General features: G+C 41.8%; 1 protein-coding gene across 2 annotated transcripts in view; it reads left to right on the forward strand.

Annotated features, from left to right (window-relative positions):
* The first annotated feature begins 12,749 nt into the window (after window positions 1-12,749).
* Window positions 12,750-26,566, forward strand: part of USP12 (ubiquitin specific peptidase 12) — a 42,376-nt gene continuing 28,559 nt past the window's right edge. For both annotated transcript variants that reach the window (XR_012830816.1, XM_075728358.1), the window contains exons 1-2: window positions 12,750-12,849; window positions 26,063-26,143. Coding sequence is in view for 1 of the 2 variants with exons in the window: in XM_075728358.1 (XP_075584473.1) it covers window positions 12,802-12,849; window positions 26,063-26,143 (129 nt within the window). In the remaining variant the exon portion in view is untranslated. The remainder of the gene's footprint in view (window positions 12,850-26,062; window positions 26,144-26,566) is intronic.

A 26,566-nucleotide genomic window follows, 5' to 3' on the forward strand; every position in this document is an offset into this window, starting at 1 on the left:
AAGTTTTCATTACGCTAATGCTACTTATACATTAATTGCTAATTCAAAATGTTACTAGATGCAGGTAGATTGTTACTGAAGCCAAACAAATGGCCTTTTTCCCATCATTATCTCAACTGCCACATAAAATCTTAAATACTGACAAGTTCTGTCATCCAACTGTATATTTGAATAACATGGCATTCTACTTGTATATGTACGTCAGTGAATACGCGGTATTCACTGAATTACTGACCATACAGTAATCATCAGCCGCTTGCAAGGAGGAGGCTGTTGTGTAACTGTGACCAGCTTCTCACAGGTACCAAACAATATAATCCATTTATCAAATTTCATTTCAAAAGCAATTAATGTCCCTTTCCTCCCTTACTAACAGAGTGGCTTCTCAGGAAACTGGTTTCATTAATGCAGTGTTTTCTCAAACTTCTTGTGTTACTACTTTTTTGAGGTCACCTGTCTCTCTGTAACCTCCCCTGAATCTAACCTGTCTAGCCAGGAACAAGCAACTATTCTCACCATCAACTTTGCTGTCTATTTAGGTGTTTTGACTAAAGGTGATTAGCCACTTGTTGGCTGACACAGCTGGTAATTACAAATGCTTTTTGCTCCTCTGTCATGGAGGAACTGAGCTGCTGCCAGCAGTAAATATGCATAATGTGGGGATTTTTGTGGGGATTTTCTTTTGATAATGTATTGAATATAAGTACAGAATTAATATTAAAATACATTTAAAAAATCTGATCTTTCACAATACCCCTTAAGCCCTTCACTAGCCTTCTTGGGAGCTCTTAACTACAGTTTAAGGAATAACTGCCTTAATGATTAGGACACACTGCTATTTTCTGTTCATTTGTTTGTGCCTGAGCTTATGTGTACTTCTAGCTGGAAGAACAACAATGCTTGCTCTTTTTTCTGTAATTACACAGAAGAATGATAGCCCCTTTACACCTTCATTTTGCTAAGCTAAATAAGTGAGTCTCTTGGAGCCTCCAGACACATAGCAGGCTCTATGCATTTGCTCCCATTCCCACACATCTCTCTTTAAGTATCAGCGATCAGATTTGTACACAACAGTCCCAGTTAGCTTCCTCACTGTGCACCGGTTACTACTGAGATACTTCCTGTTATTACGGAGGGTGATCACAATCCACAAAACATGAAGCTCCTGGGGTTGAATTTTTTTTTTTTTCCTGGCTGTAAATGTTTCAGTGCTTGTCCTTAACCTGCTAGCCGGGAACTAGGAGATGATTTTTTAATCTCACGCTCATGCAACAGCAGACCTCCCAGTGATTTCAGTGTCACAAAGTCAGTTCTTGTATATTGATGATTTTGCTCAGGCAAAACTTCCAGTGTCTTCAAAGAATTTTTGTCTGTAAGGAATAAAGAGGACAGAATTGGCCTTTAATCACTTTAAAATAGGTAGGCCGAAACAAAACAAGTACACTCTAGGAAAAAACTGCAGACTGGTGAGGGCCAGGCTTAGTTGACCTTTTCCTTATCTGATTTCTAGCATGTGACTGTTTTATTCACTACAAAGTGTAATTTTAACAGACACTCAACCTATGCTGATTGGTTTTTCAAGACAGGCCTAACTTTGGAGGGCAAAGAGATTTAGCTTTAAGTAGATCTGAATATGAGCTTTGCTGCTGAAATGTAATACCTGATGTAAAGTATCACATACAGGAACAGTTTATTATAATGGCACACTGAGTTTGAACTGATGAAATCTCATTCAAACTATATTACAAAACAGGTTTTGGTGCTAATTCTCAGGTGAGTTTGCAGATGATACCTAATTGTTGGGAGTGGTCAAATCACTGGAGGGCAGGGCTGCTATTGAGAGGGACTGAGACAGGCAGGAGAAATGGGCTGACAGGAACCTTGAAGTTCAGGACAGGCAAACACAAAGTCCTGCACTTGGGTTGGAATAACCCCATGCAACGTGACAGGCCGAGGGCTGGCTGTATGGAAAGGGGTTTTGCTGAAAAGAACCTGAGAGTCCTGGTGGACGATGGCAGCATGTCCTTGCTGCAGAGTCAATTATATCCAAGACTGTATTAGCAAGAGGATAGCCAGCAGGGCAAGGGATTCTTCCTTGCCGTTTGGCACTTGTGAGACCACATCTGAAGTATGCGTCTTGTTCTGGGCACCCCAGGACACAAAAGACATGGACATACTTGAGCAAGCCCAGTGGAAGGCCACCAAGATGGTCATGGGGCTGAAGCACAGGGACATTTGAGAAGAAGCTGAAAGAGCTGGGTTTGCTCAACTGGCAGAGGAGAAGGAAATCTTATATATCTCTTCTGCGATCTCATGGGAGGGTGCAGAGAAGGTGGAGACAGGCACCTCTCAGGGGTGCACAGTAGAAGGACAAGAGGCAATGGACAGAAGTCAGAACATGGGAAATTTCTGACTCAAGATAATGAAAACATTTTTCATGTAAAGGTGGTCAAAGACTCAACCAAGCTGCTCAGGGACATAGTGGAATTTACATCCTTGGAGCTATATAAAACTCAACATGGCCTTGAGCAACCTGATCTAGCTGGACCTGCTTTGAGCAGGGGATTGGACTAAAGACCTCCATAGGTGCTAGAGATTGTTTTGAGTCTATGAGTCCAACTTCTCAACATCAGGTGCTGTAGTTTAAAAAGGCAACATGCCTGATGGATGCAACAGCATAAAGTAAAAATGTGGGTAGAATAATTCTCTATTCTATAAATACTCTATGGCATTGTATTAGCATATTGGTATCTGAGGTGGCCATTTGTGTTCCTCATTAATTGTTCTAATCAAAGCCATTAACATCATTGTTTTTAATTGCTTATGAAATGGCAAAGAACCTTGCTGGAAGGAAAGGGCTATGTAAAGTATTGCTAGTTTTATTTCAAGTAAAGGAATGTTTTCTACTCAGTGTTAGCTGAATTCCAGTAAGCACAAATTTAAATTTATCTTCAAACTATGCCCGAGTGAATTTGTTTTTCTGTATGAGTACATAAAGACAAAGTAGCATGTTTATGATTTTAATAGTGCTACAAAATGCTGTTTTTAATAATACATGAAGTAACCAGAGTTATTGCAAACTCAAGTACTGAGCAGATTGTAACAATCTTTCAGTAAACATTATTGTCTTACTTTAGTTCTACATATCTTCTGGATGCTAAAAGAAAATCCTATCCTGTCTCCATAGCCTCTTCTTGAAAGAAAAGGAAAGAAGAATCAAATACAGAAATTACAGGACTAAAAAGCATACTGCTTTCCACATTAAAGCACTTCACATGTGATTATAATTCCAATTATATATTCTTTCCTAGGTGCTTTAGCAGAGTTTGAATTTGTGGTCAGAAAAAGTCAGCCTTCACTCAGTGATTTGCTTTTTGCAGGCCAGCCTCCTTTCCAAAATAAGAAATGGTGTGTAGCTTCTGCAGTATCTTAAATGATGAACCCGAGACAGACTCCATGACATCACAACGTACAGATGCTTTAAAATAGATGTATTTTTTAAAAATACATATGCTTTTATTTTCACCCTGTTTTGAACATTTGCAGTCCTGCCATCACATTTTTTCAGTTTTCTAGCTTATTGACCCAGAAACTTGTTGTAATAAGCAAAAGGTGAATTTCCCAAGTAATCTTCATCACCTGAACCCAGGAACGGTGGTTGCAAGGGAACTATCAAGTATCACAAGGCTTGCAATAAAATAATGAGAGTTGGCAACACTCTGACAGCCCCTGTCGATGAGACAACAACAGCTGCTCTGAACAAACACTGCAGCCAGAAAAGACAAATTAATGGTCAGTCAAGGAGAAGTGAAACGGAGAATTAACAAAGGATAAACTTGACCAAGCTACGACCAACCAAGGATAAATTAGACTAACTTTCCCATGCATATAGTAGGAATAATAGCACATATTTACAGAGCAGGTTATTGTTAAGGATCGATTCATTAATATTTGTGAAATGATGTGGAGTCCTTCATGGAATATGCAAAATAGTAAAGTGAGCTAATTAGCATATGTGCTGCTCCAAGGCAGCCGCAGCTTATCCAAGGGAAAGAGGCAGTGCAGATGAAGGGCCAAAACAGGGAAAAACAAATAGAGGGCAAATGGCAAGAAGAAGTGCTGCAGGGGGAGAAGAGGAAATGAAATTGCAGGGGAAACAGAAGGAGGAAATGAGGCCATATGGGACAAAGAGGTGATGCCTGGGTTACTGCAGTGTAAAGACATAGGGCATAAATCCATGTGAAATTGAGCTTTATTAGTTCTGCCACTCATGCAATAACCTTTGGTTGGTTGGTTGGTGTGGGTTGTTGGGTTTGGGGGGTTTTTTTGTTTTGTTTTTTAGAAAAAACTAAGTATAACCAGAGAAAAACAAGTATAACCAGATGGGAGTATTTAACTGACCATCTGCAAGTACAGAGGGGAACTGTGGGTTTTCCAGGGTATAAATCCTCCAAGAGAAGAAATCAAAATCATTCTACTTCTGTATGGGTGACAAAGAGAGCATTGTTTGAGAACTGATTACAACATGCACTTGAACAATAGCTTTAGATCAGCGGAAGCACGAAATATTGCTGTGACATACGTTTCAATTAAAACAAAAATAATTAACCACCCATTAGTGTCATGAAAAACACAGGCTATTAACAGTAAATGCTTTTTAGCAATTTTATTATCTCCACAAAGCTGTTTTCCAGTATTTTTTCTACCTCTTACTGATAATTTTTTCCACTGCGTAGCTATCTGCATGCTGTTTTACATGTTCCTCCTCAGCTTCCTTTCTATCTTGGTACTGTAGAGAACTGATTAGTGGGGGAGACTGTAATGATACAAAGGCTCTTCACCTGGAGGCTGCCTGTTGTCACATTGTGCGTCACTTGTTATTACATGACAGCTAATCTTGCTTTTGGAGAACTGCTGCGAAGATCACAAAAATACTATCTTGCTGACTGCAGCGGGAAGCTTTGCATGGTATTCTGGTAGAGAACACAGAGACTGAAGAATCATCTTGTACTTCTCACGTCTAGTAAAGGATTTTCCAAGTTGGTGTTAGCACTATCACTGACTCCTGAGGTTTTCATATTAAGGAGAAAACTGGAGTTACTGAGACAATGGTTTCCCTAGTGCCTGTGTCAAGGATCAAAGCCATTAATTTTTTAAGAAAAGTTTCTATTATTGAAAGTATTTCATTACAATATTAAATAACCTTCTTTCTAAATATACTTGTGGCCCTATTTCGCCAAAGGATTCTGTTCAGAACAATGTCAAAAAGCACACAGTTATTGTTTTCGTGCCTAGCTCACGTCCTTTCATATCGAGATCACTGAGACCCAAACTATAAACACTTCTCTTGCAGAATACAATGGCATCTTTCAAAAGAGTTACCATTTTGTAAATGGACTCTTTTTCTAAGAACTATAACTTTATTTGCAGTTAGAATTCCACCTGCTTTTAGGAGTCTAAAGACTCAAACAGTGATAACAGTTTAGAAATCTAGTTATTTTCAACACAACTAAATTCTTACACTTTACAGTCTTATTGGACGTCTCTCTTAACTGATGTATATTTTAAGCGCTGTTGGTAGAAATTTGTATTCAGCTTAGTAGAATAAAATTTTTTATTTTCTCTTTTAACTTTTCAGATGCCGGTAATCCTTTGCATAATAACAGGTTAATTGTTTGCCAGCTATATATATATGGCAAGATGCCCAGTATCAGCTGAGCTGTGAAAATTAAAGTATCAGAATATCCCCATGTGTGAACTCTGCAAGAAACAAATATTACACTCTGCTTAAAAAAAAATAATCAAACCACAAACCAACAAAACCCAACACCCTTACTGAGGAAAGCTTTGGTCTTCCAGAATGAGTGTAAGGGAAAAATCGTGATGAGCAAATTTTATCCTGTCAGAGAACTCTCACCTAAATTATTCTGTCTACAGATTTGGTCTAATAATGATTATTTCTCACACCTACTTGTAAAATATTCTGAGATTTACCGATCAAAAGTGCTAAGGAATAAAATAGTATTTATCTATTGTACAATTAAAATATCATAGTTTTTTATAGTTTGTATAATTTTCCATGATAATAATTTATTAATGTCTTGCTTATGATTACAACTAAGACTGGATTTATTCTTTTGAACCTATGAACAAAATGTATCACTTGTGTAACTACTTGCTCAGATCCTCCCATATCCAGTCAGCCTACCATCACCCCCCTGCATGGTTCCCAGAGAGCATGTACAACTGTGACGAAAATAGTTGTATTTTCTGAATTTACCATCAACACAATGTACAAAGATTAATCTAATATAGATGTTTGACCACCTGTCAGTCAGTACAAGATGGTTTGATATAACGTGACTTTCCAAATATATGTCCTGTTTTTCTCTTCTGTTCCCCAGAAGGATCCAATTTCACTCACATAATATGTTAAGATTCCAGTTCTGTATAATTTGATGGAGCTTCAGGTTTTCTTGGAATTATGAAATACAAGTTGGGGAAAATTTCTTTTATGCCTTACTCTCTATTACCTCATAACACAAATCCTGCAATACCTGTTGCCCACAAGGTAAGGTGCATTTCCATAGCAAGGCTGGTTAATATATCGTGAGAATGGTGGATGACTTTCACTGGGCTATGTGTCAATAAAAATACAGATAGTGACTTCAGATGGTTTTCTTGCAAGGACCAAAACACCACCACCACCACCACCACCACCCTCGCCACCCCCAGTATTATGCCTGGAACCAAGTTTAAGAGTTTCCAGAACAAGTAAAGAGGTATATATACACAAAGCAAACTGTTCTGACCTCAGATCTGCCTCTGCTATGAGCAGAAGGTTGGACTAGAGACCTCCAGAGGTCCTGTCCAACCTGAATTATCTTATGGTCCTATTACGCTATGATCTTGCAATCATACGGTATAGTGGTCCAACAACAGATGTGGTATGTCTGCATTCAGATTCTGCAGCAACAGTCAGACCAGTTGGTGGTTTGACTAGATTCACGGGACCAATTCTGTTGTCAAGCAACATTAATAAAAACCTGACATGCCCCAGACTCAGCAAAACCATCTGTAGTCACAGATAGATGACATAGGCACAAACATACCTGTACCATGCCTACTCTTCAATTTCTAAAGCCAACCTACCCACACACCCCAGGGTAAGCTGGGCTCCTGCCAGACCACAAGATTATGAAACAAGGAGAGGCACAGGATGAGCAGCAGCAGATCTACACTTGTTATATTTTCTCTTTGCTCCTCTATGTCTATATTGGTGTGCCTCTGTACATTTGGAATATACGTTCTTCAGAAGATAGAATAGGGGTTTCTCTTAATGTCTTATGTACTAAGGAGGCAAAGGGCTCTGGCCTCTGACTTGCGTTTCTAGGTGTTATGGTAATTCAAATACTATGTAATAACAACATCTACATGCTCTGAGAGACTTTCAGGGCAGGGAATTAATTCTATCTGTTCAACTAATGTACTTCTGTGAGAAAAGCACCTATTCTTTAACTGAAGCCCTTAGGAGATAGTGGATGTGCCATTTCTCTTGGCAGCATATTCTAACCATTAATGTCTTCCACTGTTAAAAAAGGTGCATGATTTCTAATTCGAATTTGTTTGATTTCAGCTTATAGTTATTTTTTCTTGTTACGCCTCTCACTGTGCAATATTAAAGATCACTGTAGCCCCTTTCCAGTCTTCTTTTTGATAAGCCAAACAGATTGTGCTCTTTAAGTCTCTCCATGCAAAGAATTTTCTCCAGCTTCAAATAATTTCTCAGCATTCTTTTGACAACAAGGACACCGGAGGCTAGTGCAGTACTACCACAAAAATCTCCCCAATGCCACACGTAGAAGGAAAAATAATGTCTCTCCCTACTTGCCACATGTCTGGTTATATAGCCAAGGATTCCATTATTTGCTTATAGCATTAGACTGGAAATTAATTTTTGCTGGCTTGGCTACTGTCAAGTTTTAATTTCTTTTCAGTCACTGCTTTCCACAACACAGCCCCTCGTCTCTGCAGACATAGCCTGCTCACTGTATTTTTAAGTAATTCTACTTGTGCCTGTATTAAAACAGACTGTATCTGAATGGGATTAATTTACCAAACAATATAGATCTTATGATAACCCCAGCCTGAATTTAATTTCCTATTTAGCTGCTCTTTTTATCTTCACAGCATATCAGTTTTGCTTTCTCATTGCTGAAAATACTAATACATTTATTTGGTTTTCTCAGTATTAGGATCCTTGTGCTCTCCTGCCAGCTTTCGTGAGCGACTTTACCCTTTGGAGCTGCTGTTTGGTGGATCCCACCTACCAGTTTCCCAATAAACTGGACTGTTCCCCTAAAGCCAGGGTCTGTAGTCTACTGCTCTCCTTCCTCAGCCCCCACAGGATCACAAACTCCACTCCTTGGTCACTACAGCCCAGGCTTTCGTAACCAAGCCATTGATTACCACATCCCCCAGTTCTTCCTTATTAGTGAAGAGCAGATAGAGCTGTGAGTCACCCCCGTCGGCCCAGCCAGTATCGAGAAGTTATCCTTGACTGCTTGCATTCTGATGTGTGGTGCTTGTTGCAGATGTCAAGCAGGCTGAAATTCCCCCAAAACCCAGGGTCTGTGATCAAAAGACTGCCTTGTTCCTTGTTAAAGTCCTCCTCAGCAGGTTGGCTGGCCAGCTGGCAAAGATGCACTTGCCGCAATTTGTCCGGTGGATCTTGTCTCTCCGTGGTGATAGAAGATATGACGGATATCTTGTTATAGGCTTAGTTACCATACTGATCTATATGCATTACAGTCACTCTGTAACTGCTTTCAAAGCTCCGTCTCCTCAAGCATACACAAACACACGCACAATCCTGGTCTACCCACACTGTTTTTCCTTAGCTGGTCAAATACCTGGAATACTTAATTTGTGAATAATTCCAATCACCCCAAGGGGCTTAATGACAACAATTAAGTGATAATTTCCAATTCTCTTACTTGTTTCCTCATGTTTTAGTTCATTTTAATGGTCAATGGTATAGAAAGTGTTTCTGTATTTCCCCTCATTCTATGCAGCATGAGTTCAGTTTGCTCATAACACAGCACTGCAGTTTACATGGCATTTAAAAAAAAAAATTAGTCTCTCTGCATGTTACTAATTTAGCATCTTCCCAGCTGCTCTGCTTAGTATCCAGCCATGATTAGCCCACACCTGTCAGATGCAGGCCAGCATAGCCATATATCCCACACTCTTTTTGAAATATGGTCCAATACTCCACAATATCTAAATTTTCCCTTGGAACTACAGACAGAATGAGCACTTCACAAGAAGTATATTTTGCCTTCTTTCTCTAATTTATGGGTAGGAAGAAACTTCAAGGCAATCTCTGACTTTCCGTTTGAGTGCCTTTCAAGATTCCTGCAGTTTTCTATGGTCTGTACAGTTCCACTTGATGCCACATAATTGGTTCCAAACTGAATTATCTCCCAGATAATCTTGCAAGCTTCTGCAATAGTGCAATTGCCTTTTGTGTTTCTGCTTCGGGGAGACAGCGTGCTGTCACATTTTCCTCGCGTCATTTTTTGAAGACTTTGTCCACTCTGATTTATACAGGAGTATCTCTTTAGCGTGTCTGTTTAATACTGTAAGGAACTGTTTTGCAGAGGTATCTTTGTGGTGGGTTGACCCTGGCTGGATGCCAGGTGCCCACCAAAGCTGCTCTATCACTCCCCTCCTCAAGTGGACAGGGGAGAGAAAATATAACGAAAAAGATTGTGGGTGGAGATAAGGACAGGGAGATCACTCAGCGCTTACCGTCACAGGCAAAACAGACTCGACTTGGGGTAATCAGTTTAATTTATTACCAGTCAAATCAGAGTAGGATAATGAGAAATAAAAACTAAATCTTAAAACACCTTCCCCCCACCCCTCCCTTCTTTGCAAGCTCAACTTCACTCGCATTTTTTCTACCTCCTCCCCGCCAAGCAGCACAGGGGGACGGGGAATGGGGGTTGCGGTCAGTTCATCACATGTCTCTGCTGCTCCTTCGTCTCAGCGGAGGACTCCTCACACTCTTCCCGTGCTCCAGCGTGGGTCCCTTCCACAGGGTGCTGTCCTTCAGGAACAGACTGCTCCAGCGTGGGTCCCCCATGGGGGTCACAAGCCCTGCCACCAAACCTGCTCCAGCCTGGGCTCCTCTCTTTCCACGGGGCCACAGGTCCTGCCAGGAGCCTGCTCCAGCACAGGCTTCCCACGGGGTCACAGCCTCCTTTGGGCACATCCCCCGGCTCCAGCATGGGGTCCTCCATGGGCTGCAGGTGAATATCTGCTCCACCGTGGGCCGCCATGGGCTGCAGGGGCACAGCCTGCCTCACCATGGTGCTGCAGGGGAATCTCTGCTCCGGCGCCTGGAGCACCTCCTCCCCTCCTTCTTCACTGACCTTGGTGTCTGCAGAGTCATTCCTCTTACATATTCTCACTCCTCTCTCCAGCTGCAGTTGCACAGGTTTTTTTTTTTTTCCCCTTCTTAAATATGTTTTCCCAGGGGTGCTACCACTGTCGCTGATGGCTCAGCCTTGGCCAGCAACAGGTCTGTCTTGGAGCCGGCTGGCATTGGCTCTATCAGACAGGGGAAGCTTCTAGCAGCTTCTCACAGAAGCCACCCCTGTAGCCCCCCCACTACCAAAACCTTGCCACGCAAACCCAATACAATCTTGCAGCATTGTATTTCAGTAGATGAACTGCTGGATATCTGAAGGTTTGACACTTCTAGCTGGCCAAATATTCTTTCCTGGTTTTTCGTACATAAATGGCCAATCCACTTCTTTTGTTTCTATTCTTTCTCATTCTCCTGATGCTGTCCACCCCCATGGTTTCTGTGGCAACAGTTTCTGAATGTAGTCATCCAAAAGACATTTGTTTTCTCAAATACTATACTTTTGAAATATACACTTCTAGACCACAGATACTATATAAAAGAATACCTTGAGGATATTTTGGGTTGCAATAGAGTTCAGTTATATCTAGAGTCATATTCTTTATGTTTCAGCCAAAGGAAATCTTACTTTTTTCCATTAATTTAGTTGCTAAAGAATGTTTACTTCTGAAGATCATAGAAAGTATCATGATTTAATGTTATAGATATTAAAATATCTTTTTTACAGTGAAAGGATGCATTTATGATCTAGGCCTTATATGCATAGATATTATTCTTAATAATAATGCATCTGGATCTGATACATGTTTCCCATATATGAAAAAAAGACAGGGTGGGCCATTCCATGTCAAGCATTGGAACAGGCTGCCCAGGGAACTGGTGGAGTCCCCATGCCTGGAGGTATTTAAAAGACGTGTAGATGTGGTGCTTAGGGACATGGCTTAGTGGTGGACTTGGCAGTGCTAGGTTAATGGTTGGACTCAATGATCTTAAAGGTCCTCTCCAATCTAAATGATTCTATGATTCTGTATCTTACTTAGCTTTATTGCTCCTTTAATGCAGACACCAACATTTTGACGAGTCATCCAGATTGCCATTATAGTCTGCAGACAAACAGGCACATCTAGATGATTCATCTCACTCCCGAGTGGGTACCTCAAGTAGTTGATATAAATGACTACTCTACAGCTCAGCTTTATTTTCCAAGATGTCCGAGGCTGGGGCGTGCAAATCTGAGACTCACAGAAACCAAAGAGCTGGTAATCTAGAGATGAAGGAAAAAAAGGCAGGGAGATAGGAATTCATAGGTGCGGCCTTTCCATGTCCCTGTCTTCCCAGAAGTGATTCCAGAGGAATGGCTTTGACAAGGCAACTGCTGTTCAGAAGTCAAAATCCACTGTGAAGTTAGTTTGGCATTAGAGTGGTTAAGTTGATAGGAGGCCAAAGTTTTCTTCATTCTATTTTTTAACTCGTGTTTATCGTTTGGCTACGAGTTACGCCTATTCACTCTCCTCACCTCTCCAGGCCGCAGGGGAACTCTTTTTTTCCCTGGAAGCGGCTCAGCGCTTGCATTATGGAAACAGCTGCTACTCCCCCCTCCACCCGGCCAGCTCTTCCACTACCAGCGCTCACCCTGTGCCCACCCGTTAGATTTCAACTCAAGGGTCACAGGAAGGGAAAGGAAGGGAAAGGAAGGGAAAGGAAGGGAAAGGAAGGGAAAGGAAGGGAAAGGAAGGGAAAGGAAGGGAAAGGAAGGGAAAGGAAGGGAAAGGAAGGGAAAGGAAGGGAAAGGGAAAAGAAAACCGAAGCCTGAGCGCCGAGGAACGCCAGAGGATGCCCGCCCCCCTCCCCCTCTGCGCCGCCATGCCAGGCGCCACGGCCCGCCCCTTCAAACAGCCCTGCGCGCGCCCCGCCCCGCCCCTGCCGCGCATGCGCGCTTGGCGGCGCCCGGCGCCGCGGGAGGCGGTGGGAGGGGGCGTGGCCAGCCCCAGAGCGGCGCTGGGCGGGGCGGGCCGCGGCGCGGGGGGCGGGGGGGGGCGCCCGGCGGCGCCGAGGCGGCGGGGAGCCGGCCGGTCAGCCGGCGGCGCTAGGGCCCGGCGGGAGGCGGGGCCGGGCGGGGCGGGGCGGAGGCGGGCTGGCGCGGTGCTGGCCGCGCGCGGGGCGAGGGGGAGCGAGCCTGTGTGGCGCCGGGGCTGCCCAGGCCGCCGGGGCCACCGGGGCTACCGGGGCCGCGTGCGGCCCGCGGCGGGCGGGGGCGGTGCGGGCTGTCCCGCCGCCTGCCTTCCCTTCCCTTCCTACTCCCGCCCGGCGCAGCCCGGCTCCGCTCGGCTCGGCGCTGTGATTGGGCGGAAGATGGCGCTGGGCGGATGGAAATCCTAATGACAGTCTCCAAAATCGCCTCCGTCTGTACCATGGTGAGTGAGGGGCCGGGGCCGGCGGGCCGCGGCGGCCCTCCCCTCCCCTCCCCTCCCCTGCGCTGCCGGCTGCCCGGGCTGGGTTGGCGGGGCGGCGGGGGAGGCAGGGCGGGCGGCGCGCCGCGGCGGTGGGTGTGCGGCGGCGTGGGGCCGGGCTGGCGGGGAGGCGGCCCTGGCTGGGGCGTGGGCGGGGATCGGAAGCGGAGCGGGGTCAATCGGCTTTGGGAGCCTCAGCCTTGCTGCGGGCGCCGAGGGGTTGGGCTGGGGGCGCGGGGGGAGCCCTGACGGGGAGGGGGACAGGAGTGCGTGGGCTTGGAGCGCAGCTTTCCCCCGAAGCCTGCCGAAAGCTGGGAGGGCGAGCTCGGGCACTGCGCCTCGAGTTCGGGGTTGCTCGGTGCGAGTGTGCTTTTAGGGCAGGGCTTCTAGCAGCACCCTCCTTCTCGCCATCCACTTCGTACTTGTCGCCGGCCCTCCGAGCGCTTCGCTCCTGTCATTGCCCTGCCTCTGTGAGCGGGCGGGTGCTCCTCTGGTTGCCCGGAAAAGTGTTAGCACCCCGCGTCCCCGCTTCAGCCAAGAACGCTCCACGCGTGGGCATGTAATGTGACTTGTTTGCATCGATCTGGGTCCTGTTAGGAGGCTTCTTCCAGTGATCGCTTTTATATCACTCTCTCTCTCGATAAATTAGAGCTGTAAGCAGACACACAGACGTGATAAGGCTCTCGGGGCTTTGTGAAGACGGATGGGGAGCTCAGTAGATTCACTGATGGGGGAATGCTGAATTCAAGGAAGGAAATATCGCTGTCAGTAGAAGTCACTACTTCTTGTGGAAGACGTGTGTTGATGGTTCATAGCTGAAGATCTTGCATTTGTGCTTTTCTCTACCTGTTCCGTGGCCAAATGAAAGTTCTTGTTCCCAAATCTGTTTCCACAGGGGAAAGGAAGCTGTGGTTAAGGGGGAAAAATGCACTCTCTCATCTAGTTTGTTAATTTGCTGAATGGGCAATGTAACCTATCATAATGTCAAACAGTGGGAAATGCTTACATTTTGTATTATTGGAGACTGATTTATGGTTTTCATAAATCTTGCTGCAAAGAGGCTTTAACATCTCAAAGAGACATTTTGGAGGTGGCCCATGAGAATTTTGAATGAATGTCTTTAAGCCCACGGGGTGAGATTGCTCAGGTGGTTGTTGATCAGCTGGAGTAATGTAGTTTGTTGTATGGGCGATCACATCTTTTCATCCGGACTTGAAGAGTCTGACTTCTTGAATTCATGAGCTGTATACTAAAATCTTTATGTGGCCAAATGTTGTAGGACATAGACCATGTACTTCAGGAGTTTTCGTTCTCTGATGTAGTTAGATTTTAGGTTAGACTGTTGAGGAGTCAACGTGATTGATCCTTGAGTTAGGATGATCTTGCTTTATTGCAATTCTAGCTAACAAGTTTTCACCCACAGGTGTCCACAAGCCTTTGTGTCAACATAAATTCAGTGCTGTCCTCTTGATTTAGGTCCAGTATGGAACCTCACTTTCCTGCTTCTGAACAGCATAGGAGTTGTCAGTCTGGACTGGCCAAGCAGCTAGCATAAGATTATTCTGTATGTATGCTTATTAAAAATGACATAAGTCATTGACATTATGTCATTGACATTTAGGTCAATCCCGAAACAATTTTTTCAAGTAAAAATCTTCTTGCGATTAACTAAAGTGTCTATATCCATGAAGCTGAAATTCTGATGGCAATTAGGTATTATCTGTCCAATCATAATCATGTGCACTGAGGTGGATAAACTCCAGGCATAAGATTTTTCCCGTGCCTTTCTGATGCATGAGCTTTAATAGTACCGTGAGATGGGACAGCTAGCATATGATTGTGCTTAAAAATATTTCAGTAAAGACAGTGTGAAGAAGCACTTGATACTTACTGTATCTAAACAACTGTGGAGTTGTTTAGAACAACGTGGTTATGGTCAGGGCAAATCTTTTTAATTTTAACAAGAGTCATATACTCGTGTTTAAGCATATATTTTGCAAAACCAAAATGGAGTATAATTGCTGAGTAATACTATTTTTTTCCTGGCAATTCTTCTTTGTGTGAACCCACAGTTAGATAAACTGCCAGACAACTTCCTAAAAATTCTTACAAGTTTTTCTTGCCTTTCCCCATGCCTCTTAGAAGAACTGTCAGGCGGTTGCTTCTTTTCTTGTTTTTAGTTAGTACAAAACCAGTAATGGGGAATTTATGTGAAGAGGCAGTTTGTGCCTACACAAACCTAACATGCATATACACTTATAATCTGTAACAGAGCAGTCTGGAACTATGTTGAAGAAGCTCTTCCATCACAGTCCTGCGTTTCATGACTTCCTGCTTTGTATCCAAATTCAAGTTTCACTTCTGCTGACTCACTTATATTTTATGCATCTTATCCTTGTAGTTCAAGCTGTGAGTACTAGAAAGCAATATATTACGTTTACAGTACTGGCAGGTTGCGTGGGTACAGTGAAGAGTGATATCCAGTATTTTTAGTTTGTTACCCACGGTGCCTTTTGAGAAGATCTTAAAAGAGCACATTCTGTCTCCAAAGGGTTGGTTCTTTTGTATGCTTCATTAGTTCATTGAGCTATACCCCAGTGGTCGTACCAGTGATGGCAGAGCTCTTCCTGTAGTACTGTCCCCTAGTGTTATATCCCCTTTGAGCTTCCTTGGACTTCTTTGCTCTACCACTCCTGTGGTTCCTTGTGCTGTAGTAAGTCTTAATTACCTGGCTGGAGATTGTGGAAAAGCACTGGAAAATACCTTTGCCCTTGAGTGGTTTAGCCACTCTTCTTGTTGCAAAATGGATGAGGTTAAGTGTGTGGTCTGTTTTGCTGGTTTTTTTTCCTTTTAAATGTCTTTGCAGTAAAAGTAGAACTTGGTCTTTTACCCTTATCCATGCATTGAACTGCAGTCAAAGTCTTACCTGACTGAATTATATGGGTTTTTTATGCATGGCTGAGAAGTGGTAAAGTAACCCATTGTAACTGCAATGAAGGTGTCCCCCAAGCTATACTCACCATAAAATAAAGATTGAGTCTAGTACTTCTGACTTTTGCTGCTGTTGCCGAGAATCCAGCAAATGCTTTCCAGCAGTTGAAAAGTACCGAGTCTTATAGTAGCTGAAGTAAAGAGAAGACAGAAATTATCTTTGTAGCTTAAAAGCTGGAAAGGTGTCAGTCTCAGACATACAGAAGGAAGTTGTAATGGCAGTAGTACTTGTTTTTCAGCGTTTCTTCTAGAAACTGGTTGATTATGTTAGCACAACCTGAAAAAGTTTAATGGAATTTTAAACCGATGCTAATCTAGAAGCTGTAGCCTTAGATACGAAAATCTTTTCTTCATGTTTCAGGTATTTGCCTACGCGTTCCCTTCTCTATCTGCCAGTTTAGCATCTTATATACAGGGTCAGCATCACTGAATGTCTTCAGTGATCGATTCAGCCCCCTGACACTGCCATCAAGTACATAGTTTGTAGCTAGATGTGGATTGTGTGATGTAACAGTGTGTTCTGCATGAGAATTCTGCGCGTATCTTACGATCCAAATTTTCGTTTTGTTTTTGAAAGGAGTAAGATTTGTGGAATCATGCTGCATGGCTGGCTGTTGTCCTTTACCTGCCTGTCTCCTGTCTAAGGGTACTGTCACCAGTACCCTTTTGCCTGTTTCAGTCACATTTGACAAGGGTGAAGAGGTCTCAGAGGTACTTAAATTCAAACAAGAATTGGGGGGGGGAGGTGGGGGTGAAGGTGGCTTAGAGGAAACAGACCCTGTAAGTGCCCGGTTGAGGGAAGGTTGCACTGCGCTTACCTCAGATGTTGTAGCAGAGAGGCTTTATAAAAACACTTAATTGCAGGAAAATTTTATAACTGACTGTGAGATAGGTATACATATATGGACTTCATTACTGCTTAAGGAATTACTTGTTTACAACAGGGTTTTCAAACCTGATTGTGAAATCTGCACTTACTGTAAATTGATGTTTGCCAGAGCTTGCAGTCAGCCAGAAATGGCTATGATGTACTCACTCCTGTTCCTTCTAATTGCACTGCCTCTTCTGAAACACAAATTATAATACTTAAACATTAATTGATGATCAGGTTAACAGATTCCACAGGAAAGTGTACAGAAGATTCATGCTGGAAGAAGTGAGATTTGAGAGTTATGGCAAGGAAAGAAAAATTGTGGAAAAACATAGCCGCAAAGCAAGGAGGTGGTAGAAAAGAAAGCAGAGGAGGACTAAAGGAACACAGAGGAAAAAAAATAGCAGTGTTACAGTATTCCTTTATCCAGCTGTCTGACTTGCTCATATAGCAGGGTTGGCAAGAAGGAACATGCGCTGTGTCTCAGCCACTGCATTTCACTCTGGCATCATGGCCTGAATCCACCTTGATCAGTGGACTGGAGTGTACAGGCACGTGTTCTGTTGTGGTGGTTCTGTTGCAAGCACGTTAAATTTTGGAGAAGTATTTGTTGGACAGTTGGGGTAAGAGCTCAAACTACGGTAGGGAAGTTCATTCATCTGTTGGAGTCCTTATCAGCAGAATATGTCATGATAAATATGCCACTGAGACTTCAAGCATGATTGCGGCATTTGTCATCATAATTTTTGTAGATGTAACATGCTACAATATGGTAATAAAAGGTGAATCTGTACATTTGCTCTTTAAAATACTGGGTTTGTGACATGGCTTAGTGTACTAAATAATTTAGACAAATTTATTTGTTTACATCAAAATATGAATTTGACTCTAAATTAATATAAAACAAATGTCAAATGTGAGACATAAAGCAAAAATTCCTGAAGTTGTATAGCTGTAAAGCAATATTTATACCAGCACAGAGAATTATTTAGTTGGCATATTGCTTAGTTGGATAATTTCAATTGTATAAATGTTTTTTTTTTTTCTTTTTGCCTGTATGTATACATATATTCATCTTGCAAGTTTTAAGCACAAAGAAACAATGAAACAAACTTGGATTCTAGTCGTGCCAACAGAGTTTTTAGCTGTGTCAGTGGGAATAACTGATCCTGTTACTAGAAAAGCTTGACTATTTAGATTGGTCGTTTATATAGTCTTTGTATTTACTTTTTAAAGTACTGAAGCAGCTAATTTGCATTAAAACTTCCAGGAATGATTCTGTAAAAACATGGTAATAGGATGTCTGCCCATTAATTGATATTGTCTACTTTTCTCTTTCAAATTTGTTGAAGAGGTGTATAAAAGCCCTGTGTATGGGGTAATTTTTGTTTTCCTAGCTTAGGAAGTTTGCTAAAGTTAAATGCTTTTAACAAATTATTTATTTCAATAAGGTCGATCTGATCTTTCAGTTAAGGAAAAAAAATGTAGATCTTTTTGTAGCATAGAACCACGATAGTGTATGAACAGAAGTAGACCAGAACTAGAAAAGATTTTTGCCATTTTTCATAAACTCAAATTCTTTTTATAATTCCATGGAAATGGGAAATTATAAAAGCAACATACTTCTTTTTATGAAACAGGAATTATGTGTGTTAAAAAAGCATGTGAAACACACCACAGCGTGCAGTTTATCAACAAAAGCAGTTGAGCAAATGTGGGGTTTTTTTGTGGTTTTTTTTTTTTTTTTCCTCCCCCTCTGCATTTTGGGTGATTAGGTAAGTCTGTGTCTGTTTTTTCTAAAAGATGAATATAATGCTTATAACTGTACTTTCTAAGGTCACCATCAGATCCTCTTTTAAATACATCTCATAGACTTCCTGTGTTGTCTGCTAGTGTAAATCAACCTTTAACTAAAAGTCTTTGAAGGTAGTAGTTTTGATCTTTTGGGACCCAACTTCGTAAGTGTCATTATGAGATGTGTTGCACCGATGCTATTGAAAATCCATCTGATGGGAGGAAACTGAAGCAGAGGCACCTGATATCGTAAACAGTGTTACCCCAGGAATTTTCTGGAATTGTACAGTGTAAATATGACTTACCTTGTTGGCAGCGTATTGGGTTTGCATGGCAAGGTTTTGGTAGCGGGCAGGCTACAGGGGTGGCTTCTGTGAGAAGATGGCAGAGGCTTCCTGCATGTCTTGTAGAGCCAATGCCAGCTGGCTCCAAGACGGACCCGCCGCTGGCCAAGGCCAAGCCCAAGGGCATCAGCAACACTGGTAGTGCCTCTGGGATAACCATGTTTAAGAAGGGGGAAGAACTGCTGTGCAACAGCAGCTGGAGGGAGGAGTGAGAATATGTGAGAGGAACGACTCTGCAGGTGCCAAGGTCTGTGAAGAAGGAGGGGGAGGAGGTGCTCCAGGCGCTGGAGCAGCCCGTGGTGCAGACCATGGTGAGGCAGCTGTGCCCCTGCAGCCCATGGAGGTCCATGGTGGAGCAGATATCCACCTGCAGCCCGGGGAGGGCCCCACGCCGGAGCAGGTGGATGTGCCTGAGGGAGGCTGTGACCGTGCGGGAAGCCCACCCTGGAGCAGGCTCCTGGCAGGACCTGTGGCCCCGTGGGGGACCCACGCTGGAGCAGTCTGCTCCTGAAGGACTGCACCCCATGGAAGGGACCCACGCTGGAGCAGTTGGTGAAGAACTGCAGCCCGTGGGAAGGACCCACGCTGGAGCAGTTCATGGAGGACTGTCTCCTGTGGGAGGGACCCCACGCTGGAGCAGTTCATGGAGGACTGTCTCCTGTGGGAGGGACCCCACGCTGGAGCAGGGGAAGAGTGTGAGGAGTGGTCCCCTGAGGAGGAAGGAGCAGCAGAGACAAGGTGTGATGAACTGACCGCAACCCCCATTCCCCGTCCCCCTGTGCTGCTTGGCGGGGAGGAGGTAGAAAAAATGGGGAGTGAAGTTGAGCTTGCAAAGAAAGGAGGGGTGGGGGGAAGGTGTTTTAAGATTTAGTTTTTATTTCTCATTATCCTGCTCTGATTTGACTGGTAATAAATTAAACTGCTTACCCCAAGTCGAGTCTGTTTTGCCTGTGACGGTAAGCGCTGAGTGATCTCCCTGTCCTTATCTCCACCCACAATCTTTTTCGTTATATTTTCTCTCCCCTGTCCACTTGAGGAGGGGAGTGATAGAGCGGCTTTGGTGGGCACCTGGCATCCAGCCAGGGTCAACCCATCACAGCAGTATTTTATTTTTTAGCAATACAATTTCTTTCCGTACTGGGCAGGTCGTAGACGATGTCCATTTCAAGTTTGGCAGCAACCGGGGAAGAATTGTAGAAGCATCATTACATGCTTTCATGTTTTGAAGATACATTCCATGAAAGAGCCAAGCCCAGAGCCCTAATTCTCTTGAGTCTCAGCTTTATATGTGAGAGTAACTTATCTTTGACTTCAGTATTCAAAGTGGAAGTATGACTGTATCTAGTTGCTGTGAAGGAAAGTATGTTGTGTATGCTCAGTGGGTCTCAAAAAGATGGGTGTGGTAGACATACCAAATGTGAAGAGAAGGTAATTGTGTGCTATGCTGTCATTTTCCTTGCCCAGGCAAAGATGTTTTTACTTTGTACTCAAAAAAACCCCTTTTATCTTAGCTGCACATGATTAGAGTATACAGGAGTATGTCTTAAACTAATTAGTTAAGAAAATAACACTATTTGTATTTTAAAAATATGAACTGAAAATATCCAAATATTTCATAGATAGATTATCAAGTTGTGTATTACTAATGTATGTTGTTTTGCAAATAAATTAACAACAAGGATTATTGAATCCCACTCAGCATATTTCACTTCTGCTTCCTGGGCTAGAAACAGTATCAAGAGAAATGCATTTCCATTTTGGTTGCAGTTGAAACAACAGATATAAACTGGTTTAATATAGCTATTGTGTTTGCTCTTAATCCTGATTCATATAAATACATGGAAGAGTAGGAATTCACACATTCTGATAAAACATAACTGGAAGAGTAGAATTATGTATTTCTTCTTTAACAGAAGATTCCATCAGTCACAGTGCATTAATTAGTGTCCGCTATGAAATTCTGTATACCTTCACTAGCGGCACAGACAAGGAAGAGTATTCTAATACATGGCAAAAAAAAAGTGAAAGCACTAGTAAATGAGTGCTTCTATACTGAGATTTTTTTTTTTTCGCTAATTAGAAATAATTAAATTAATTTTACACTTGCAATGTTTTATTCCTGTTTGGGAAAACATTGCTATTCGTGGTTACTGAGTTTCCCTTCCCTCTAATGCCTTTCTGTCCCTAGGAAGAATAAAAGTTCTGTTTTGTGACGTTTTTTGTTGTTGTTCACTCACCTGTAGCTAAGGTCATGTTTTAAAAAATTGTGCTTACATATACCTATGCAACATGGTTTAGTTATGCGAGTCACCTTTTATCTGTACTGTTTCTTGCTTCTTGAGGGAGGTGGAGAGCATTGTGGGGGAGGATCTAGCATAGTGCATGTGTGAAGGGAGAAACGGATCTTCAGAATTTTGACCATAAATGTTAAGTTTTGAGATAAGAAATTTCTTCTAAAGGTGAAATTTTTGGCTTTTCTCAGGAAATTTACCACTCAGTAAAGCTAGAGGATAAAGCTGTTAACAGCAAATTACTGAAAAGATGAGCCACCAAGTTATCAGCTGATACTTATTTTAGCAAAGAATAGATCAAACCTCCCTATCCCGCTCCAGTAAGACTAACACCAGTGTAATCTTCAAAGCACATTAGGCTGGTTATGAGTCAAGTTTTTGTAAGAGAAACACTGCCTGCTGGGTTGGATGATAATGACAAGGTAGGACACTTTTTTTGCAACTGTTTGCCTGGTTGCTGACATGTTTTTAGACAGTATTTTTAATACAGAGTGGCTTGCTTTTTTTTCTTTAGACAAGTGCTGGGTGCATTTTCGTTAGTGTTTTAGTTCAGGTAAGGTGTGTGCAATTCTGAAGTGATTCCCCCAGGCATCCCAATTTACCATACTTCGGTTTGCATCTTGGAGTGGTCTTAGAGTGCACAAATTAGATTCCTTTTGGAGGAAACTAAATCAAGCAACGTAGTTCAGCAGCAGCTGGGTGTTCAGTCACAGAGCCAGCCTAGAACTAATCTGGCAAGAACCCTCTGAAACCCAAAGTCAGATCTGAAACCCAAAGTCAGATCATAAGCAGCAACTGATTTGCTTTACAGGTTGGCTCCAATTAGCTTATCCATATGTTAGCTGTTAGTGTGTCTCAGGAGTACCAGTTTGACATGTAGCACCACAATAGTGTGACCTCTGAGGCAGTGAGAAAAGGGAACAATTAAAGCAGAAGCGGCATTTAACAATTACTGCTTTAGCAAGTGAAAAACTAAACAAACAAACAAACAAATAAACCCTATCATATGTCTGTACTTTTTCCATTGAAATGTGCAAACTCAGGGGGGTTTCTAGTTTATTTTAGAACTTTGGGAGAATGTGTATCTGTAAAACTTGAAAATCAGGAAAATTCAACTGTACTTGATTAAAAGATACTACACTTTTCTCTCCCACTGTGTTTTCTGGGCTTTGATTCTACTAAAACAGTCATTTGCTTAATGTTAAATAGGTTAATTTATAGAAACCTTGAGCTCTTTTAAAAATAAAAGTTGAGAAACTTAATTAAAAGGGCCTTCCGTGGTAAACACGGATTCTTATCCCTTCATTAAGAAATTAGCATCTAAGGGGATCTTTGATAAATCCAATAATATAGCCTTTTTCTTTAACTTGGTGGGAGAGATAAGCAACAAATACTCAACTAATTTGAACATGGTTAAACTGAGATTAGTCATGATTTATCTCGTATGAGTTTGAAGTTAAACACAGGATGAAGTGTACAGTAGTTCAGCTTTACACTTAACTTTCATTATATGTGAGAACACTTTTATAATAATTGATATTTTAACATTTTTTACAGAATAATTTTCAATAACAAAAGTTAAGCAAATCTTGATTTCATATTGTGTTCTTCTATACACAGCTTAGTTGCTGAACTTCCCACTTTATAAAGCTATATTGCAGTAACTATGACAAATACGTGTTCTGTATGCCTGTATAATTATCTCTGTGCTGGAAGGGGGGTAATGTAAGGCAGTGTCTGGTGATGTATAGGTTTTATACTAATTTGATGCAAAAACTGGTAAACACCAGTACTGTTGCAATATGAGCTTTTTTGCACTTCTGTTCCTTCCCACTTCTGGGTGATGATCTGGTGTGCTTCCACGCAGATGGATAGGGAAGCTGGAGGTGGGTGTACTGACCAAAGTTCGTGATGTTCCTTTCTGATGTCCCCTGCACAATGTCAAAGCCAAGTTGCTGTGTGGGCTATTGTATGGGTTGTTCAGTGAGCTGCAAAAAAGAGGGGTTCATTTGGGGATCTTCCCACATCCCGGTTCAGTGGCAAAGGAAGAAATTCTATACTCTGCAGCATACGTCACAGACTGAAATCTCCCAAGTCTAGATCACAAGCCCGGTAAGTCCATCTTGCCTGATGGAAAGAGATAGACTCCACTTCTGCCTTAAACCTCTTGTCCTCTTGTCCAAAAGATGATACGGTACCGTAAGAGTTGGTGTCGCAGTGCTTCCCCTCTGCATCTGTATTTGCATAATAGAAGAGTCAACTGGGACTGATAATGCGTACTGTAATGCTGAATGGGAAACCTTTTGTAGCAAGGGATAGTTAGGTTTTAAAATAGCTTTTACGGGTCAGGTGTGATCATGCATTTTAGCATACTCTTTCAAGACCCTGCTGCATACTACGTTTTTGCTCTCTGCAGCCAACACACTGTGCACAGTATAAATGATTACTTTGGGGGCAGGAATAACATCCTTTATGATAGGAAAAAAGAGAGCTGTAGAGGGAGGTGTAAGTAGCTTGAGGGTTTTTATGTTGGTGTAAAACATCCACGCTGGTTTGTAGTTATAAAACATTCATAAACAACTGCATTCAAACATAGCTAATGCTGTGCTTTGAAATCATGTGAAAGTCTAAGCCTTGAATAATCAGAAAACCATAACTATACTGGAGTATCTTAGCATGTGTTTCTAATTGCCAAGTCAGGATCTTTATTGTGCTAGAAAACTACATACAGGGTTCAGGTCTGTGCAAAACAGAAACATCGAAGTTTATAACATAATACTCTTCCTTACAAAGATAGAATAAAGCAGCTACTCCACCCTAGCTTCGAAAAGAGAAAGAATTTCCTAAAAGCCTGCTCTTGAATTTGTTTATTTTTAAAGAAGTAGAGATTTTAACAATACGATAAAAAGGCCTCCACAGTTCCTTTTTTCCTAGTTTATTTGTAAATAATATCCACCTTGCCAGAGCTCGTGGGTGTATTTCAATAAGGCTGCAAAACTAAATATTCAGAAGTCGGGGAGTGCTTTAATCTTAAATGAGAGTTTATACCCCTTTTCCTTACCGCCAACATTGCCATTTGAGAACCGCTTCTAAAGCAGTAAGCCCTGCAGCCAAACCCCCAGTAAAGGAGAGGCTTTATCATAATTGCAGGGGATATGACTGATGAAAGAGCAGCTGGGGCCGTGTTGTGAAAGGAGCAGAGCTGCACTGGCTCAAGCGTGGGTTACGCTATCTTTTGCGCTGTTCTCGTTAAACTTGTTACCTCCTAATGGGCCTTTGACCATGTGCTTCCAGTTTCAGAACTACTTAGCTAGATTGTGTAACCACTCTTAAGTTCTGCAGTACCGCAATCACGTTATGGCAGATACCACATAATAGAGTTTCATTTTAATTTTATACATTTTGATACAGTCCTAATTTTAATTCTGTCTCCCTTCCCCCTTTGATGTAAAGAAAAAACTTGTTGGGAAGGAGTCGCATCTGTTTTTAAGATTTGTTGCTGTGTACTATGTGCTATTTTAGCTTCACTTAAGCCTGGCTTTAGACTGGAATATTCGTGCCCATGTATTAGTTTGATAGAGGGTATACATATATATCAGCGTTGTATGCAACAAAAGGGAGTTACGGTTGGATCCATATGCTTTTCTCTAAAAGCAATCAGTGTAAGAGCTCACAGAAAGCTAGGTTTTTTTTGTTCTCTGAATTTTCGAGAGTAGAGGTTTTTCTGTCTCTAAATAAAAACCCTCTCTTTCCTTTGAAACCTGACGTTTATTGCACCACTTCAGTCAACAGTCATCGGTTGAAACCACAGAGTAACCAAAGTTAGTGTCTCCGACTTCTTTTTGAGGATCAGACCCAACAGATTTGTTGGGCAAAGGCTGCAGCATTTGTAATGCATACCAACACTAGCTGTACTGTGTTGTCTTTTAACTTTACAAAGTTCAAGGTATTTAGCAAAGCACTTTGAACGTTTTATATTTTCAGTGTAAGTGGAACAGATCAGCCTCTTAGCTTCCTGTGAACAATCTGCGTTTCTTAACTTTTTCTGAAATGTGCTACACAGTATGAAAATTACACTTGTTAAGAGGAGCTCACCATTTGGCCTTGCATCACCTGCTTTGCAATACTATATTAATGTAATTGTTACTAAAGAAGCTCCACTCTGAAAATAACAAATACAGAACATCAAAACAGTGTAATTTCATGAAAATACATGAAAATGATATAACTTACTTTGAGATGTTTTTGAACAGAACATATTTGGAAATATATATCTCTAAGGTATTTTGGATTATGTTGAAATAATTTTCTTATGGTGGAAGAGCATTAGGTACTTTATTGTAAGTATTAAGTTATGGCACAGAAGATTTGCTGTCTGCTTTGAGACCTATGTGAAATGGTTTTGTGGACAATCTAAACATCCTGAGAGTGCAGATCAACAGAGAACTCAAACGACAGATTTTTCTGCGTTCGTGGCTAATATTATCCTGCCTACAAGCTTGTCTTTGCATTAAGCAATAGACTAACTAAACAAGTTTGGTTAATTTGCCATGTATGATTGTTGAGCTGGGTCACAAACTCCACTTTCTCCCCACCTCCGGGGTACAGACTGGAGGGTGTTTAATCCGTTTTCAATATTTAGTCTCTCATTTATTTTTGTTTTCCTCCTTCCTGACTGGAGAGAGCTTCAGCGTAAGTCTAGTAAATGCCAGCAAGGTCTGTAGCTGTGACCAGGGGTTTTTGTGGGTTTTTTTTTTGTTGGTTGTTGGTTTTGGTCATTTATCCTTGCCAGAAAACTTCACTTCTTTTTCTCAACTAGTTAAATTCACTGTGTACATAGTTGCAACACTAATATAATAAAATGAAAATGCTTTTCATTTTTCTAGGGCGCCAATGCCTCAGCTTTGGAGAAAGAGATTGGTCCGGAACAATTTCCAGTCAATGAGCACTATTTTGGTTTGGTTAATGTAAGTTTCAGTCCATAGCTTCATTGCTTTGAAATGCCACAAGTGGATTTATTAAATTACAAGACTGTGACTTAGTGAATAATTAAAACACTGAAAGATATAGTCATTGAATATACATACTTATTGAAATGTGTTTCAATATTCAGTGTATTTGTTGAAATACGCTGCTGAAATAATTGTTGAAATGGGACTGTGTATTTAATACTTTATTTCATTTTGCTAATTGTAGGGTATTTTTTAAATCACTTTCTTGCTATTAAAATGTGTAAGTCTTTTTTTAAAAAAAAGCTGTTTAAAATATGTAGCTTGTAGTTCATCATATGCCAACCTAAGTGAATAAATACAGTAAAAGAAAAAAAATCTGTGAAAGACTGTTGATGATATGAAGTATTCACATCTGGTATTTGTATTAAGATTTAAAAA

This window comes from Pelecanus crispus, chromosome 1 (assembly GCF_030463565.1).
Source record: "Pelecanus crispus isolate bPelCri1 chromosome 1, bPelCri1.pri, whole genome shotgun sequence".
Lineage (NCBI taxonomy): Eukaryota > Metazoa > Chordata > Aves > Pelecaniformes > Pelecanidae > Pelecanus > Pelecanus crispus.